The sequence below is a fragment of the Topomyia yanbarensis genome, chromosome 3, assembly GCF_030247195.1.
Source record: "Topomyia yanbarensis strain Yona2022 chromosome 3, ASM3024719v1, whole genome shotgun sequence".
Lineage (NCBI taxonomy): Eukaryota > Metazoa > Arthropoda > Insecta > Diptera > Culicidae > Topomyia > Topomyia yanbarensis.
In genome coordinates this window covers 146,247,640-146,268,285 of record NC_080672.1, presented here as the reverse complement: position 1 = coordinate 146,268,285, position 20,646 = coordinate 146,247,640, and the positions used below count along the sequence as shown (strand labels likewise).

The following is a 20,646-nucleotide window of genomic DNA, read 5'->3' as shown; positions in this document are numbered from 1 at the left end:
CACTAATGTACGAGCAGAAGTTCTCCGTATTCAAATGACGTTTCAAGTAGAAAGTATAGTGGTATTGACTAACTTTGTTCTCTGGTTGACTTCATGAAAGCAAATCGAAAAAAAACATTTTTCAAAAACATTGATTGATAGCCCATTCCATTTGCGTTGTTCGAGAATGAAACGATTTACTATCAGATTGCAAACAATTTTCGTCGAAAATGCAGTATGTCTTTTATCCCGAATTAAGCATATTACCCGATATTTTGTCAAATATCGTTGTATTTTTACAAAATATTAGATAATTGTTAACTGTTCAACACAACCAGAACATATATTTCTAAGATTATTGCGCGCTTCAACAATTTCAAGTTTAGTCCAACTATTTTGAGCCACATTTCTTGAAGCTATGGCTGTCAATTTTCTCTTGACCAGACTTTTAATATAGCACTCTAAACAATACATGAAAGTTTTGTCGATTATTAAGGAGTTGAGGCAAAATTTTGTAGCTCGTACCACAGAGATCAGACATATAAGCTGGAACAAACTTTCCCGAAAAACCTGTGTAAACATTTAAATGAAAATACGTTGAAAATCACCATCGCATTCAAATTCGTATGCGTGAGTCACCATTGTATCCAAGTTTGCACACAAGTCCCGTATAGCGATTGTTGGCCGATCGAAGCGCCGGCTAGTGGTAAGTTGCTACTTGTTGTCATTTTCAAAGCGACAGTTTTATTTCTTACACAAGTTGAAAACTTCACTTGTATGTCAGTTTTCAGTGCTCGTACTGTCAAATACAAATGTCCGTTTGACAGTACGAGTTACCGCTTTTTGCGTCAACTCTAATAATATTTTACCAAATCTAAAAACAAAGTGTCATATCAGATTGTCGGTGGGTAAACTTCACCACAACAAGGGGGCATAATTCACTACAACAACAGGACAGAAAGCTCGTTGGACAAACACATTTGTTTTCTGTCGGGATTTCTCAAAAGTGTAGCCACAGATAACAGACGTTTAGGCTAGAACAAAATTTCTTCAAAAACCTGTGTAAACTTTCAAATTGATATACGTTGAAAATCCGTGTTTCACTATTGCCATCTGCGCAACTGTTTGCTACACGTGTTTGACAGCTGCACTCTAACTGCATTGTAGTGATCACTGCGCCATCTGCAAACGTTTGCCGAACATGTTTCAGATGTCTGATTTATTCGGAATTTCAGCAGCGGGTATTTACACACGATTCAAATCGAGCCTAAACGTCTGTTATCTGTGGTGTAGCTTTAAATCGCCTTAGGTTATGCATTTACTACGTTTTCAGAACATTTCTTTTTGTTTTAGATTAGAAATATGGGTAGGTAATGTCAGAGATATTTCCGTAATGAAGTAGCATGCACTTTACGCTCTTAATACGAATGCTGCAATTTTTACTAATTTCTGAAAGGTTTTATTAAAATAAGTTAATTGGGTATTTCTAAAGAAAACAGCGAAATAACGGTACAAGTATATCCGATTCTCTACTGTTGCCAAATGAATTGTTTCACTTTCATTAAATGCTCTTTTCAGGGCCACCATATGAGGATAAATATGTTCGAATATTTTAGATTTCGATTTACGTGTACCGATATTTTGGTATTTACATTGCAAATAACAAAATAACTGGTTTCAATACAACCTATCAGAAGATATTCAAAATTTTAGCATTTGTTTTAACAGCCTGAAGTGTATTCTACTTCACTATGTCTCTGACGTTACCCACCCATTTTTTCTTGCTTATTTGGCACGGCTTAACGTGTCAGCATAGCGAGCCGTCGGACTTTTATGATTTGTTATACTATGTAAAAATTAAAATAAACTTCCAAAGTGACTGCCTATAGACTTTTGTACGGCTCATGTACGTACACGTGACATGACACAAATACTACATCACTAACTGGTGAAAAATAATAAACAAAGACGGCAAAAGCAAATGGGATTATTTTCAACCAAGAATCCGCATTAGTGGTCGTGAGACCGACCGACAAGAACTCAATTAGGTCTTGTTGCCACACCTTACTGCTGCGTGGTGATCCTCTTCCTTGGCAATGAAACATTAACTGCGTTATCTACCGCACCTTTGGGGTCATTCGGTCCGTCTTGTCTCGCGTTTTTACTCACGTCGTCATCAATACTGCATTCATGATGCTCACGGTCGGATGTTCTTATTTGGTTCTTGTATATATGGGTTTATGGTTTATGGTATTGGTTGTTGGTTTGGAGGCATTTGGTGTAATCGTTGTTACTTCGCTGTTGATAATGACTAGAAAAACTCTAGTAAGAGAACTGCGGAGAGAAAAACAGCATTTTTGGCAACGTATGCCCGGGCATTGTATGGGACGTGTTGCCAATGTTATAAGGATAGACAATGTTCGATTGGATTCGTTTTTTGACAGCTAAACGCGAATCCAATCGATCCAAAATGGAGTCTCCGCAGTTCTCTTTCTAGAGTTTTTCTAATAATGACTAAGCTAACCAACTCTTAGTATAACTATAAAGCGGTAATGAAGCGGACAAACAACTTTGGTGACAGGTAAAAGAGAAGTGAGTCAAATTTTAATCGGTGACTACATGGATCCTACTAAGCTGTTATCACAATCAAGCTAGTATTTGTGTGTTCTCATGATCTGCTCGAAACTTGTAGTCTACCGCTAAAGGGTTCGGCAAGCTGTGCCCTAACATCTTACACTGTACTTAACATACCACTTTTATTGATTTCTTAGTAAATGATACGTTTTCAGAGATCTCTATTGACGATCAGATGTAAGTCGATATTTTACATGAGTATATTTACCAACCTTTAGAGACGTTATAGGTCTTATTCGCAAAATTTCAAAATTATGTGCTAAAGTGGGCCAAAATACCTCTTTTAGCCTATATTCAATTAACTTTCTCATATAATCGAAACGTCTTTCACTCGTTCAAATTGTCGATATTTTAACTACTTTGTTCAATAACTCCTTTCTATAACTTTGTTATTGACATCATGACTTCATCTAGAAATTTTGAAGAAATGATTTGCATCTTTCACTTTTAGGTGGATTAATCACAATTCAGAATTCAAAAAAAGGGGTTTCCATTCTAACAATGTATTCCTACCATTCCAAATCACTAAAATCAAATCCTGAAGCACAATTAAAAATCTATTTTAATCCACCTAGTGCAATTGTGCCTTTGTCATTTGTCCAAACTACGATTTCATGGCTGGTTATGTTCAATACAACGGTGGAAATGTATATTACATATTCAGTACGATTTGCACATACATACAATGGACCGACAGCCACGATCTTGAGATGCTATGTGTCGAACCTAAATGAACCTATGCTTCTTCCCACCAAACCCGGAGAAATTGATGTAAAACCCGGAGACCCGGAGATCGCTCCCAAAAACCGGAGTCTCCGGGTCAAACCCGAAGGGGTGGCAACCCTACTTCCAAATAGCGTAGTTACTGTCGTTCAGCTTTTCAATAAACGCTTTTGTGTCCGCCATCTTTTCACTTGAACACGTTTAAACACGTTCCAATAAGCATGACAGAAAATGTCTATTAATCACACCTATCCGCGTTAAACAAAAAACACACTCACGTACTTTCACCGTTCTCTAAGCCCATAACCTGTTGGCAGAGAGTTTCGGTGAAATGAAAGGCTGAGATCGAGAATTAGTTAAAATTAAATATGTTGAAGTTTAGAATAAAACACAACCGCTCACAACGAGTTCAAAATCTCATGCTGATAATACTACCTGGGAACTGGTTGATTTACCTGCTGGTAAGAAAGCTGTCGGATGCCGATGGGTTTTCAAACTCAAAGAAATGTAAGGCTCGGCTGGTAGCGCAAGGATATTCCCAGCAATATGGCGAGGATTTCGACGAAACTTTTGCACCCGTAAAGAAGCACTCGTCATTTCGTGTACTGTTAGGGTGCTTACAGAGTGGCGGCGAGAAGCTGAGCTGGCGCTGGAACTGACATTAGAATGCGAGATGCGAGAAACCTGCTTGCTGCAAACCAAATGGGTGATGTCAGAGTGAAAGCCGAGCGGATCGGCGCCGACTGTCCGCTTTCACTCTGACAGGCTCCATTCAATATGCTGCAAGCAGGTTTCTCGCATCTCGCACTCTAATGTCAGTACCAGCCCCAGCTCAGCTTCTCGCCGCCACTCTGTAAGCACCCTTAGGCCGATGACATGCTTACGCGATTTGCGATGCGGTAGCGGTAAGCGAAGCGAATGCGTTTGACCTATCTCTTTGGTGTGTGCATGTAGAACGCGTAATGCTGTCATAGTAAAAGCGGGGCGAACGCGGTAAAACACTATGACGCGTCCGCAAACGCTTCGCTTTCCGCTTCAGCTTGTCATCGGCCTTAGGCTTGGCGACCAGAACCGGCATTTGGACGTGAAAACGGCCTACTTGTACGGCACACTAGATCAGGAGCTTTACATGCGTCAACCACCTGGCCATGTGGTCGCTGGTAATGAAAGCATGGTATGTCGTTTGAAACGGAGCATTTATGGGCTGAAACAATCAGCGTGATGCTGGAATTAACGGGTACATAGCGTATTGGTGGAAATGGGTTTCAAGCAAGGGTAAGACTGGCCCATGTGTGTATACAAAGCAAGGGAAGAAAATGACAGTGTATTTGATGGTATATGTTGATGACATAGTGATTGGATGTGAAGATTAAGAAGAAATTCGAACAGTGAACGAACAGTTGAAGAAAAGATTCGAAATTACGGATTTTGGAGATCTTAATTTCTTCTTGGGATTAGAAGTGCGCCGAGAAAACGGAATATATAGTGTTGGGTTGGAAAGCTATATCGACCGAGTATTGGAGAAGTTTGGGCTCAAAGACGCTAAGAAAGCTAACACACCGATGGAGGTGGATTATGCGAAGGTGGATGATAAAAGTCCGCCATTTCATGACGGGACCTTGGACAGAAGTCTTGTTGGTGAACTTTTGTACATTGCCGTCTGTGCACGACCAGACATAGCGGTAAGCGCAACAATTCTGGGAAGGAAGGTGAGTTCGCCTTCAGAGGCGGATTGGGTGGCTGCGAAACGAGTCGCATTGCATCGATCAATGGAAGGAAATATGAGGTATCATCGTATTCTGAAAGGCCAATACTGTACAATCATGGGTATTGACAATTCGAGATGACTGTTTGATACAGAATTTGGCTAAATAAATAGTAAAGTAGATACGTGTGGGTTGCGTGGTCACAATTGAAGGCTACATGCTGCAAGTAGATTATGAAATTATTCCAACCAAACAAACCAAGGCAATCTGCCAGATCGCTGTATCAAGAAGTTTGACTACGCTACATTGAATACGACTCCATGATAAAGTAAAAGCACAACTGTATGCCCGAAATAAGTTTTAAATGTGATACTTGCTGTTTTAAAAAAAAATCCACTCAACACAATTTATTATTCATTTACAGGTCATTTATTTGTTTCACTGCTTTTTCTCGATTTATTTGGAAACACGATACACTGTATAAAAACTTCAATACTATAACCTATTAGACTCGTTAAGATTGTTTTTTCAACTTATCTATTCATCGCAGCGCTGATTGTTAAGTGCTATAACAGCTACGACGCACTACTAGCAGTTTCAACTAATTACAGCGAATATCATTTTTCGGTAGCTTTTACTCTATGCCGTCTCGGCAGATTTTTCTGTATATTACCGACCCACATTGTATGCACGTTTCAATCCAAAACATTTTTGTGTCCATCTTTTCGATACAGTTAACTCGCGAAAAATATAATTTAAATTATAACGCTAGGCTAGTGCTCGAGTGTGTCGTTTAAAAATAAATAAATAGATTTTTAGGGTAATATTTATTTACTTTTACATTTATAACATAAAAATAGTGTTATTGTTTTACCTTTCCATCAACTTACCGACAAGTCAAACAAGTCCAAGTCAAACATAATTTTGTCGTGTATACTTTTTTTTGCTATTTTTTCTCTTTCTTTCAGTGTTTGAAAATAATAAAGTGCTTACAAAATTGGTAACATTCTTAAACAAACAAAAAACTTTTAATTGTACAAGTTTTGTTATTAACAATGAAATTGAATAATTTTGTTAGTTTACGATTAATTTCGAGAGCAAAGCCAAATATTCAGATTCATTAACAGTTCAGTTTTTTCATGGGTGAAATGAGTTTGGTTTATGTCTTTAGTTTGTTTTCAGTATACATTATGTGTACATACGTTTATTGTTCAAACGAGATTGAAAGGTAGTTGCTGTTAAGTACGACCCTTTTGGAGAATAATTGAAGATTGTTTCTCTTTGTTGGAATTATTTTTGTCACAGTTGCAATAAGCTGCTCTTAAGTCTGCCTGTTTCGCTATTTACACAATAAGTTATAGGAGTTTACGTTAAAAATTTCGTTTATAAAACTGAAAATATTTGGCCTTAAAGCATGCATCATCGTCTCTCAAACCCGCAATCAAATAAAAATGTACAAGGAATCCTATCTATGATTAAAGTAAATTTCGTAAAAACTATACCATCTCAGCTCCCTGGTTTTATACTGCAGAAGATACAAAGTCTTACGGGCTACAGTTGCTCTACTATTCCTATAGTTTAATCAGTTCGTCAGTGTTGTTCAGTTGTATTTGTTCAAATATTACAAACATTCTAGCAGCAGGAACAAGTTTTTTAAGTTGCTATACAACGTCGGGTGAGGCCGTTGCAAGGCCCCCACGACTAAATACACAATCTATTCTCTTTCACACTACTATTTCTCTTCGTCATTTGAGTATTGGCGAAGAATAGACGAAATTTATATAGACTTTCGCTACTCTAGTATGGGTAAAAATAATACTTTCTTCTTTTGGAGGAGGAAAAACAAATAAATAATGTTTACTGTTACACTAAATGCGAAGAAATAAAGGTTGAAGGAATTAGCCTATTTACATACGCTCGTGCGAACGATCTTAAAACTATTCGCTAGTCTTCACCTACTATTGGGGACTTAGTTAACTGCTACTATTCCCGCTACTACTGCTAGAGCTGCTCGTTCGGACCATTCGTGGCGGTCCCCGACCTGGTGTCACCAGTTCTACCTTGATGTTGGCAGTAGCGGTAACCTTCGTGTTCTGATGATCACCTCCATGATGATGTGTCTCGACAGTCACCTCCGGTTGAAGTACTATGCTCTGCAACTCCGGAGCTTGATTGGAGTAGTTGACGTTAACATTGTTTTTCTCGTGGATTGACGGAATGGACGAAGCGGAGCTCTTCCAGGACTGTGGTTCCTCGGTGATTGTGGTCAGTGATGGTTCATTGTTCAGATTAACGTTATTGTGCTTGTGGTGATGGTGAGACTTCGAGCAGTTTCTCGACGAAGACGACGACGACCGTTTGTTGTTTAGAATGTAGGGTTTATTCGATATTTTATTGTTTCGCTTCGGTGGCGGCGATGGAGTCGAAATTCGATTTGCATACTGCAGCGGAATGATTTCTGCACCTGGACCTACCATACTCAGTAGAATCGGGAAGAAAAACAGCCCGTTGATGGCGCCGATCACGAGGACGGAGAGCAGCAGCCAGAAGAAATGTCGTACGACAAATTCAAAGGATGACGTGGATAGCATTAAGACTGCCAGGATCGAGGTCATCACCGCGTGGATTACTGGTGCTAGTGAATGTTCCAGGGCTAACTTTATTCGCCTATCTCGGTTGCCTATCGCGGTGATGAATCCCTAAAACAAAAATAAAACATAGTAATAGTGAGTTTGTTGTATTGAAAATTAATATGACAAATTATTTCATGTTCAGTAAATCGGAAGTACGAGGATAGTTTAGCATCTCCGAATTTATTTTAATTTGATACATACCAAAGACACGTGTACGGTGAAGCAGACGCCAAACCCTATACTGGAAATCATAATCACTGCCGGAATGGCGGACAGGTTGATGCCCAGTAGGATCATTACTCCAAGCAGCTGGATCAGCATGGTTACTATGCTAAAGATGATCAGAATAGACGCCCAAACCGATAGAAGTAGTAGAGCTACGAGGCAGAAAGCTGCCACCAAGGCACACCCGATCGCCTTTAGTAAACAAGGCCGCAAGTTCATGTACTGTTCCCAGAAAAGGAAAGGTATTCCTGTGAAGTGAAATTATTATCATCAGTAAAAAATCGTACGTACGTATGATAAACTATCATACCTGATGGATAATTAGGCAATCCACGAGATTCAAATCTCCTGCTCAGTTCACGAATCTGACCGATCATTTCCTTGATATCCTGTGTATCGCTCAGTCCATGTAGATAAAATGGTAGCTGGGTGTAAGTCAAGGGTGCACTCTTCGGAATCTTCAACTCAAAATCACTCGGCGAGTGGAACCATTCGCGCGGCTCGGGACGCAGATTTCCCTATAACAAAAGAAAAACGACCGGCATATGCAGTTTCCCAACAGAAAGAAAAACATTGCTATTCCTACCTGTGATGCACCATACGCTAAGCCATCATTCCAAGCCCAAGCTGATAGATAATTGTAGAATGCCCTTGGATTAATAACACCTTCAGAATCAACTAGTCGAACCTGTGATACCAAACTCTTATCGATAGGGTTATCAACGTGCCCGGTTTGCACTAGCAACTTGTACGCTAGAATGGCATCATCGCTTGCATTCTGGAACCATCGTTCCTGAGTGATCCTTCCTTCCCGGTAGTCCCGGTCGAACGCCTTCTGCAAATTAATCAACCAATCACGAAACAGGCTGAGCCAGAAGTCGGGAAGTCCACCGTTGTCGTTTTTAATTACATGCGACACCCGCACGAATGCTTCGTGGTATTCGTGAAGCAATTTCTGGTTAGTTGGATACTCAAAATCGCCTTGCGTTACGGCGAACATGCTGTAGAAGCCGAACAATTTTCCTTGCACGCTGAGAAATTTGTGTTCATTGGTGTTTTGTGGCACCAGGTCAGTCAGTTCCAATCCATCTGGCAGTTTCATAGATGCGAACAAGGATACTCCTAGAACACCAGTTAGCAGTAGCATTGCGAGCACTTTGACTGAGCTCTTGGTAATAAACGGGGCATAGTGTTTCACTGCAAATTTTGAAATAGAGAAACTGAAACATGAATTGGCTGGGCAGTCGATGAGCGAGTCGTCTTGATTGGGTTGACGATGTTTCACGTCGTGATTTGTGGTGGGTAGCGTTGGTAAACAGCAACAGAGGATATCCGCTCGTCCGGCTCGTCTCCGCCGGAGGTCTAGCGAAATCATGGCAGGAAACACGAGCAGAACGGCTGCTAGATTGAAGGCTAGAAGAACTGCTCCTTGGAAACAGAACACGCGAAGAGCTGGAACGGGGATTAACGAGGCTGCGAAGAAGGAACCGGCAGTTGAAGCACCGCTGAAAAGAACACTCAAACCAGCCTTTTTGAGCACCTGCCCGGTCTGTTCGTTGTTGTCGCGTTCAGCATAGGCATGTGTTAATACGAATATATGATCGACGCCTAAGCCGAGGGCTAGAAATGGGATTACTTGTGTTGTGGAGGCATTGAACGCGATTCCCAGCAGAGCACAAAAGCCCAATCCAGCTGCGGTTGTTACACCGATCAGCAATACACCCGCTACTCCGACACCACTTTGACTGTTGACAGGATCCTTCCACCTCAGTAGCGCCAGTGCGGAGTAAACTAGTATAACAGCTATACCGATACCCAGACTTGCCGGATTCGGATTGGAGTATTTGCCGAGAATATCGTCCAGAGCAGCAGAGGAAAATGCGAACACATCATAGTAGGATAGTGGTTTGACCTCCGTCTGCATTATTTTATTGACCTATTGAAACGAAAAGTAATTAAAGATACATGCTGGCAGAACGAATCATATAGCAACTCACCTCAGCAGAGAATTTTTTCTGCCACGCATTTAGAACTTCGGCGGCCTTTTGTGGATTCCAGCCGATATGGTGTACTTTGTAGTGATTGTTCCAGTATTCGTACATTTCTCGTTCTCCCATTAACTGGATCACAGTTTGCAGTGCTTTGGCCGTCTTCAAGTGATGTGATCGATTTCGCGTGGAACCTCCAACAATCAGTTCCTCGGGCCAGTGCATATACTTGGCGGCAAAACCATAGCAACCTCCAGTGAGGCTCGACGCTACGTCCGGTACTTGTTCGGATTTCTTATTCGGTGCGGTATCTGGACACTGCTTATCCTTAGGATTTAGACACGGCTTTTCAGTGTAACCAGTTCCGATTCCAGCTCGTTTCATGTATTGTTCCAATGTGTCGAACGGGAATTGGTAATTCTGAGCTTTGATGTCCTTCAATAGATTCTGAGGATTCAGCGAGGTCCATTGAACTTTATTAGCTAGATGTCTACGAGCAGAAAAGAACGAGTAATGTAATATGTATCTAACACAAAAGATCACAAACAAACTTACGGAATCACGACTGGATACTCTGGGCCAAGCAATTTACTGCCCTCCCAAAAACAGTCCAGCGGTGTAATGATTGCACAGGGAATAATGTTCTCGAAGATTTGTTCGATGAAATGTGTATCAAAGTTCGGGATGTTAGGCGAATAGCACATGTCCTTTAAGCTCCATTCTATGTCGTACATGTGTACTCGAACCGATATCGCTTGCCTTACCACTTCTAGATGCGTCAGCAGTGAGTTTGGATGCAGAATGGAAGCTTCCATGTCCTTCGGAGTCTGTATCAGTAGTTGGTGTGTCGAAGAGTCCATTTCGCCGAGAGATTTTTGCGTGTAGGCGAGTTCATGTTCCAACGTTCCGCCTTCCTGTATCCACAGTTGGTGCACCTTCGAGTGTACAGTCGCAGATTTGAGGCCCACGCAGAACGTGCTTAGAACTAGTATTGCCACGAATAAGACCTTGCCCGCGTGCTTGTGTATCGAACAGCCAAGGTTGTAGAGATGAGACTGAAACAGGGATCGCATGTAGACCGCTGACCGTCTCCCCCTCGCTTTGCCCTGTGGGAAAAGAAAAAAAAATAGACGGTAAGCACAAGGCTCCAAAATTCGTTAATGGAATTAAAACAAGTGTAACCTTTCAGTTCATTTTCTCGTGAAATTTATAACTGCTGACAAAACAATCTCCCCTCCTTACCCCATAAGTAAAATTTGTCTTTTGAATAGCCACATGTTGCTTTCGTAAATTTCTAAAACAGAACAAAAAACAAACTCTCATCAAAATGAGAAACCCACAAGCGAAACACGCTGTCGCCCGAATTACGCAGCTTCGCTTCTGGTTATACTGTTTTGGGACAAAGCAAAAAACTGATTCAAAACATTCTACCGTCTTCCAGATGTTGTGAATCATAAAGGTATTTTCCCCATGCACTCTCTTTCGATCCAATATTGGCAAAATTAATTTAACCAAACCCCTCCCCACTCACCTAGCGATCAACTTTTTATTATGTTTTCGTCGGCTGGTTGCTTGTAATAATAATTAGTGATCAGCTCAAAACAAGACCCCAAATCTCCACAGGACAAGAAAGGTCCGACCCCCGGTGGTCGTACCTGCATGCCAAAAAAATGGGTGCGTAGCGTGCAGGGTGTAATCCGATCTTTACTTCTCCCCACCTGAACTCATCCAAGCACGGGACTCCCTCGCTCTGGAGCGATGAGTAATTCGATAGCTAGTTTACTGCGGTGTGGTCTCCTATCGAACCATATGTTGCATGGCCAGGGTGATTTTCCGGTTGAGTAAACCCAATCATGGAATGTGTGTTTGTTCTTTCACCTTCTGTAGCTGGGAGCTATAGGAGTATGTACTCGGTTCGTGCGAGTGTGTGTGTCTGTTTATGAGTGTGAGAACTCGTATACATTGTTGTACTGTAGCTTAGGAAAGCTGCTTGTACAATGGAGTGAAATTTGAGATGGTTGCGCCTCCACCATGCGGTTTACACTGCAATATACTAACCCTGTAAGCAGTGGTGTTTAATTTTGTGGTGGATTAGCTTTAATGCTCAATTTAGTTCACCCACCAAGACGTGATGTGTGGAAAATGTGGAAATTAACACTTGGATTTTGTCGTGTTTTTGCTGTACGCTTAACCAAAGGCTTTACCGCTTGACAGGTGACGATCTTGCGGTCCACAGTAGCTTTTCGTATGACATGGTTCGGTAGGGTTTGGAGAGGAATCGTTACTTGGGAAGGTTTTGTCTTTCTCTATTTAAAATTATACATTTATTATAGCTATAAATGTTGCCTTAAATATCATAAATATCGAAATGGTCTTGTACTGATTTTCAATGAGTAACTAAATCATTGCTATTCTTATTCTAAAATGCAAGCTAATCTAATCCAAATGTAACAGAATAAGGTTTTGGATTGGAGAAAAATAATGTAGCTTCCATTACTTTAAAAAATATCCAAGACACATATGGTAGCGGTAATAGATAAGGAATGAAATTGCGTCGATTAAATTATTTTCAACATCTCTCTTATTGATAAAATTCAAGATATAAATTAGTTTTTTTCTTTAGTTGTTAAACTAAGGTGAAAAAATCGTTTGTTGTTATCGCAGGAAGTTGTATATTCTAATAACCTGTGAAAGAACAGTAGAATTTAAAATAATTAAAACAATCAATTACTCTTTGAAATGCGAGTTGTACTGCATTATCCAGGTATGTTTTGTTATTCTCCTAGAATATTTACAACAGTCCAGTTACGTGGAAAACGTAGCCAAAGACAATCAATATAAATTGATGAGTTTTATCAGTTTTCAATAATATTGCAACATAACGAAGATATATGAAAAAATCATTTTCCGTTGTTAACGTAAACTGTCCCTGGCAGCACTGCTCATCGGAATCCAGTCAGACTAATTGCCATAACTTCAGTTCTAGAGCTGATCCTTGTAACTGTTATTACTCAAATGAAAGGCAATAGTCACATTTATTAGCCTTACTTGTGTTTGTGGGCAAATCTTGTCTCAATCAGAAGTCATAACTGTTTAAAAACATTGTTGTCCACAAACAGCATGGGCATGAAGGGGTTTAAATGGAATTCGAAATGGGGGTTCAATAAAAACACTTAATATCTCCGAAATTTATAAATAAAAAAAATCGTTCTTTAAGTAAATTTCCGTGATTCTACGCGGTTTTTATAAGGATTTTTGAATAAACGCTGTTTTTGAAAACCGCGTGAAAAACTTTTAACGAAACGATAATTTGAAAAGCCGAGTACAAAACATTCAGTGCACTCTTTACTGAAATGTTCATTTTTATCTCAAAATAGATCCAAATCAAATAAGTGTGTTAATAGATTACCTTTTCATTTTTCAAAAAATCGGAATTTTTGATTACTTTATCTGAAAGTACAACTCCTTGAGATTTTCCTAAATTTTTATAGAGATCCGAGAAATAGATCGAAAGTTACAGAGCTTCCAAGCGCGCTTCGTCTACCAAGAGCAGTGGTAACTTGAAATTTTAAAGTCGATTACCGAAAACCGGGGTGACTTTGATCATCGGGGTAACTTTGATCTCTCGAAACTTTTTTCGTAGATCGCTTATTAAACCAGAATAGTCTACCGAATCATTTTCATTTGAAATTATTTTTACTCTAAACTTATAAAATACTGACTTGTTATACTTTTTATGTATATTGTTCGATTTTTGGCTACAAAAACTACAAAAAACCGAAATTTGACTTTACCTTATTTTTACGAAGCTTATTAAAGTGTCTATTTTTTATAAAACAAATAAATCTCAGATTTGAACAAAAGTAATAAATGACAAGCGAGTTTTTATTTTCCTTTAGATTGGAATATGCCAAATTTAGTTTTAAGCGTTTGTTTATTTTAAATACATTATTTTGTAAAACTAGTTGGCAATTATTACAAATTATTTTAAGCTAAAATTCATAAAATTTTCTTTATTGTTCAATATTCTAATGTGTTAAAATGAATGAAACTTCTTGTACATTGATAAAGCACTGAAATAAAACAATTTCGGCAGTTTTAAAGTTTTTCAGAATCTTTTATTCTAGTTGGACTCAAATTATACGAATATTGGTTACTCGAATTTTAAGTACATTTAAATACTTTGTATAATACCAATTAACATCTATTTAACAATGAGTATCTTTCCAGAATTAGTTTAAACAAACATTTGAATGAAAAACATTGACATCAATAACTTAATGTGGATGAACATGCAGGTTATCAAAGTCACCCCGGAACACGAAAACGGACTTCAACTTGAAATCATTTTTTAAAAAATAGCTGTCAGCGGACAATTTTAGGTAAAACCATCCAATCTTGTTCTTCATACATCAGTACATGGTTTAAAAATATTAAACTTGAAAAAAATGTGTTGCGTCTAAAAATATGTAATGATTACTTCGAAAAGTGATCAATGTCACCCCGGTTTACGGCATTTCGAAATGTCGTTTTTCCAAAAATGGTTTTTCTGTAATTACGATTGATAAACACCCACTAAACCGATTTTCTTCATTTTTTTTTGCAATTGAGCGTAATTAATATTTCTCTTAATAATTCCTTTGCAATGCATAAACTTTTGTTTCGTGGATGAGAATTTTTCAATACAAATTTTAAGAGCTTGCAGCGATTTGTTTAGGAAAAACGTTCCCGAATGCAAGCAAAAATATTATTTATTCAACTAATCGTTAAGGTACAAGGAATACTGATATACTAATGGAACTTTTTGAGTTTTGGGATTTTAGTTGTTCTATTGGTCTTCAATCGTGATCACCGTAAATAAAAAAGGATTTCGGGGAAAAAGCCATACCAACTATCAACCATGAATATATTTTCATGAACTTATGTTTGTTTATTTCAATGAAAACTGTACTACCAAAATACTATAAGTTTGATGTATTGAAATCATTGCTTTATGCCTTTACGTAAATTCAAACTTTCTTGACGTTTTTCGCACAAAAAGGTATGTAGCCCCATTAAGGGGGGACGGTTGATTAAGCCGTTGGTTAGAACAGCGTCTGCCATCTTTCTTCAACGCATTGAGTCAAATGGTAGCGCAACAATAGGGGCACTCGATTCGAGTATTCGTTGCGCTCAAACACGATAATTTCACTGATTTCAGCGTTCTTAACAACGATGCCAATTTTTACGCATTCCATTCATTGACCGAGTAATTAATGAATCAGTGAGAGACCCTCCTTAGTATGGTGAAAATGAGCACTTTACAAAAGTTTTGGTCAATTCGCTTCACCCATAGTTCTAAAAAAATTCGCAAAGAAAGAGTTTTTTACGTTGAAGCTCTCTGAATGGTCTGAGTTGCCTCGTGCGGATGTCCGAATTACCCCTACATTGTGAAAGGATGTATAATCGCACAGTTTTGCAAATTGTCGCCTAGCGATGCCATGGACCGGTGCAAATGAATTTTCAGGGCTCTAAAATGTAGCTGAGGTTTCCAACTAACAATTAGGACCTTTGACCGATAAATTCATTCACATTTCTCCACCTAAACGAACGATTTGCTTAGGTAGGTCCGAAAAGCCCCACGTTCAAACTCGTTTCAAATCAGTGCCCTGAAAATGAATAGATATTCCTTTCAAACGTTGTTCATTTTACACAAACTAAATATTTATGCCAGAAATCCGTGACCGAAAAGACATCTTTTAATTCTTAAACAAGTTGAACGCTCCAATATTCTGATCATCAATTATGGCCATTCTATAAAGTTGAAACAAACAAATTTCCACAACACCGCTAAAATCCAAAAAAGGTGAAAAAAGATATATAAAGGAAACACTGGACGGTGCAGAGCAACTTTATTGTAATTTGAAACGATTCTTTCATCGCACTTAGAATCTGTCTGTAGTTCGAATACGTGACAACTGAAAAGTATAACCTACGCACTACAATCCCGCTGCTGATTTGTATGTTTCGACAGATTTGTCGCAAAAGCAATAGAATATTTAGTACCTCTTACTCGGATTTTTACTTTTCCAAAAAGAAGCACATTATTTATAAACAAAACCAGGAACCTGACAGCACTACACTGCGGTCTCTCGCCCATGGACAGTCAAATTATGCAACATCTCCACCGATTAACCCAGCTAGTTTCAATCCACCTTTCACCACAACAAACCACGAAGCATATGATTGAGCGATGCCAAAATTCCTAAAAGCATTCCCCAAAACCGCACGCGATGTTCACGGGGCGTACAATCGTGTTGCAGAGACACACCGAAAACATCTTAATTAAAACAAATGTTTACATTTGAATCTACGAGAGCATGAGCGTGGGTGATCCGCGAAACATCTGGATGTACGATTGATTGCGATCATCGTCAACATGAATATGCAGGCATAGGAAGGTGAAGGCAAGGGTTGTCGACGGACGCCTCCGCACTTGATACTGGCCGAGTATCGAGACGGAACACAGGTACAGAAATTGTGTTCGTAATACTCACCCTCACCCATGAAATAAACGCGGTCTGAGCGCGATAAATACAATTTCACGAAGATTAATCGAATTAAAGAAAACCACAGGAAAGAGGAGAAAAAATAAAGACATTACTATAAATAAAATGGTTGAGAGACGGTGCAGCGTGGGGAACGCAAGAAGCGAAGAGACGATCGTCGTTGAAGAAAGCGTATAAAAGCAAGAAACGAAGAAAAATGTAAATAAACAAGTCAGCATTCGTGCGACGACTCTCCGGGATCAGTGTGCCGCTGTCTAGGGTTACACTACGATGTACTGTCGGTACGAGCTGTATATTTGGAATGATGGTGAGAATCACTGCTCGGTCAATTCGGAGAATAAATTGCAGCTATAGTACAAAGGTCACTTTTACTGGTTCATATTTTTGGGCATAAATACTACCGAAGAACCCACAGTCCGGCGAGACGCACGACGAATAACTTACGGTGGTCTTATCGGGTATCTGTTTCGCTCTCAGTTAGATATAAATCACAGATTACCGTCTCTTCTTCCCACAGTTCTTCACGGGGAAAATGTCTAGTCGTTAGTATGGGCACCGTGTCTTTCCCCAGCTTGCATCAGAGTCGTTTTCCGAGGAATACGGAATTGTACCGGTTTCGTTTGTAGACTTGGCTTCCGTTCCCACAGGAGATTCGGGTCTATCATCAGATAGGCACACCCAAAATTCCCTCGTAACCGGTCATTACAGCTGCAAACATAATTGTCCATTCATCCTGAATCGGAAGTTCGTCTTTTTCGAAATAATCTTTCTTTCCCGCCCTAAACGTCGCGGTGTTTCTTAATGAATGATAATTATCAATAAACTGATTTATTATACTTGGCTACATATATGTCGGTAGTGCTCTGTGCGATGCCATGTTTCTGGTTCAAGTGAGTCATTCACTGAAGCGTAATATTTCTTTCGTTCCCTCCAAGAATTTACAATGCGCGCTGGTTTTTCGGTCAGGCAGATGGCAAGAAGACATGCAACAACAACAACAACAACGCCAGTCGAACACACGCAGCCTCGGTTTCAACCCCCAGACTCCGGTTTTCCTGACATGGATCATTAAGAATAACTCATCAAGAGATATAATTTAAATAAATTTCGAACGCCCATAACATGAGCGGTTCCGAACATTGGCTAAAAGTTGTTTTTGGAAGCGGAGCGCGTTTGACCACCGGCTGGGCGGCAAATGGAAACAGTCGCAATACTGGATAATGTCTCTATAAAGGTGGTGCTCTCCTCTTGTGCAGCAGGAGTATTACCACTGCCGCAACAAAACAAGTATTTTTTCAAGTTCGCGTGTTCCGAAGAGGAAGCACGGCATCACTCGTTGCTCTTCTCGCGATACCTTCGCGATGATCCGGTCCAGATTGCAAGCAGCACCTTAATGTTCACCAATGACGCCACACAGCAGGTCTAGTCGCGGATCACCCGCCAACTCACATTCAAGCAAGCCCACCGCACAACAGGACTGCCGCTGATTGAGACATTATAGGAGCAATAAATAAGAAATTAATATCATTCCGCACCTCCGTACGGGGTTTAACGTGTCCTCGTGACTCTCCTCACACAATGCCGCAACGTCTCTTCACCTGACACCGACAACTCAACCATCGCCCATTACTTCGCTGAAGAATGTCTCGCGAATGATTTATTTCATTAATCAAGATGCTGAGAAAAGATTGCCGCCATCCGGCGACCGCCAACGATGTTTCTATGTCTTCTTCCTGCCTATCTTCTCCTCGTTGGCACTGCTGGTCATGATCCGTCCGATCTTCAAGTGACGTAGACTGTTGTAGTCAGTTATAAATCGCACCGATTCATTCCTCCTGCGCAGGCCGCTGCAATAAGCGTTACCGTCACATGATGATGATGATGATGTTGATCATGGTGGCGGTGCAGCTCTCTACGATGGTGGCATAAGTCAATCAATCCAGACGCCAAACCAGATGACCTTCGGATTATGTTTCCGAAATTTGTTTCGTCACCTCTTTCCAGTGGGTTATAAAGCCATTAAAATTCTCTGTCCGGAATAGAAATAGGCAAGGCCAACTCGATATAGGACCCTCTAATGTGACTATTGGCTGCATTGAGATGTGTTATCCCAAACTCTTCACGGTGCCCGGCGAACACTTGTAGCACCGTCTTTACGGTTATTGTTTTGGGATCGGTCGCAGGGTAAAGTTTCTTTCAGTTCGAGACCGATATTGTCAATAAATCATTCTGTTCTACGAAGCATTTTTTAGCTTTGAGAAATTCCTTGAATTGGCGGTTCATTTGACACACTGTATGATGATGCTCGATTTCTGCCGTCAAGTGAACCACGCTAGGACAGATTGGAATGATTAGACCGCCACACAGCAGTGGTAGTTAGTTGGTAGTTGGAAAATAAGGGATTGCGTCAGATATATAAAACTCCTTATAATTGCGTGTCTGTATGTATGTACGTACACTAATATCATGTAATAATCCTCCTAGTAGTGAGGTATTACTTTTTTCATGCATTCATATATATATATATATATATATATATATATATATATATATATATATATATATATATATATATATATATATATATATATATATATATATATATATATATATATATATATATATATATATATATATATATATATATATATATATATATATATATATATATATATATATATATATATATATATATATATATATATATATATATATATATATATATATATATATATATATATATATATATATATATATATATATATATATATATATATATATATATATTCATATTCATATGATACTTGTGGCATCACCGAGACCAACTGTCTTTTTGAATCCAAAACATTTAGTGGAAAATTAGAACACACATGATCTTACCAAATGTAATCCCTAATAAACATCTTATGATCCAAGAGCCTAACGGCCTGTTCAGGGTATAATCCAAACAATATGTGGAATCGTTGGACTTTATGGGTTAAAGTTCGTGTATAATTTTTTTTTATTAGGGATAGCCTTATTTTTCGCCATTTTTCTATCATCACCCTACTAACTTGACGCCGTTGGTTAGAGTACCATCTGTCATCTGCACCGGCTAGGGTTACCAGCCGTCCTTATTTCAAAGGTCCTTAATTTTACTTCATTTGTCCTTAGTTGTGGTTGGATATATTTGAAATCAATCGCATTAAGTTCATTCAAACAAATGAAACATTTCCTTCGTCATTTTAGTTGGTCACTTCCTTACAGTACTTTTCATTTATTATGCTCAGATTAATGATTCAAAATCATTGATATATTTTATCATTTTTATTATATTATAGTAAAGCTTCAAGCTAAATTTGGTTACATGTTTCTCATCTTGTTGAGTGTTGGCCGATAAAAAAAGATTTTGTTCTCTAATTCAAACCATCGAATTTTGTGCAGCTATCACTTTATAGTACAGTATTATCTTTGGAAAATTAGTCACTTCTTGGACTACACTTTGAGCAATAAGTTGTATACTTCCGAAAAAAACTTTGGTATGTGGAAATGAAATGGCAGAAGTTAGTTTTTATCGTACTAGTATTCATTGGAACTGTTTTGAATCTTTATAGCACAATCTCAACCTTTATTACAGAATGTTATTGAAATGATACATTATAATGTACAAAAGTTTCGATCTATTCGTTTTACCCAAATTTCTAAAATTAATTGGCAAAAAAAGTGTTTTTTAACGCCGAAAACCTTACCCCTCCTTAAGATCCAGTTGAATAATATGCAATATTTAGGTTAAGTAGATATCTATATTGTTAATACCTCACACACATGTTGTTTAATTTCATTTCAATGTTGACTCGTTCTTGTCACAAAACCCTTTTTTTTCTTGTCAAAAATGGTGTGTATATAATAAACTTTTTCTTTTTATTTGTATCGTTCTCACCACCGGTAGGGTAGAAAAGGGCATTAAGGGGGGCGTCTAGTGTAAAGTGTTCAAAGGTTATTTTGGTTTACAATTTTGAAGGCAAGGTAACAACGGATCTTTTTGTAATGTTAAGATTTATTTATATATACATTGTGTACGAAAAAACACAGAGCCACACATACGAGCGTTCCAAGAGTAGGCGTCCAACCATTTCTACGTCGTGGAGCGCCGCGGTGAACACGATAACCCGATAGAATTGTCTGATACGGGAAATGCAATGAGTTTTGTAAAACTGTACTTGTAGTGTAG

General features: G+C 38.9%; 1 protein-coding gene across 1 annotated transcript in view; it reads right to left on the bottom strand.

Moving 5' to 3' along the window:
- Nucleotides 1-5,472: 5,472 nt before the first annotated feature.
- LOC131694027 (protein patched) overlaps nt 5,473-20,646 on the bottom strand; it is a 108,947-nt gene continuing 93,773 nt past the window's right edge. Inside the window, exons 2-7 of the mRNA XM_058982367.1 lie at nt 10,444-10,994; nt 9,898-10,378; nt 8,487-9,836; nt 8,211-8,418; nt 7,877-8,148; nt 5,473-7,741 (exon numbers count right to left, since the gene is read on the bottom strand). Coding sequence (XP_058838350.1) covers nt 7,016-7,741; nt 7,877-8,148; nt 8,211-8,418; nt 8,487-9,836; nt 9,898-10,378; nt 10,444-10,994 — 3,588 coding nt within the window. The 3' untranslated portion in view covers nt 5,473-7,015. The remainder of the gene's footprint in view (nt 7,742-7,876; nt 8,149-8,210; nt 8,419-8,486; nt 9,837-9,897; nt 10,379-10,443; nt 10,995-20,646) is intronic.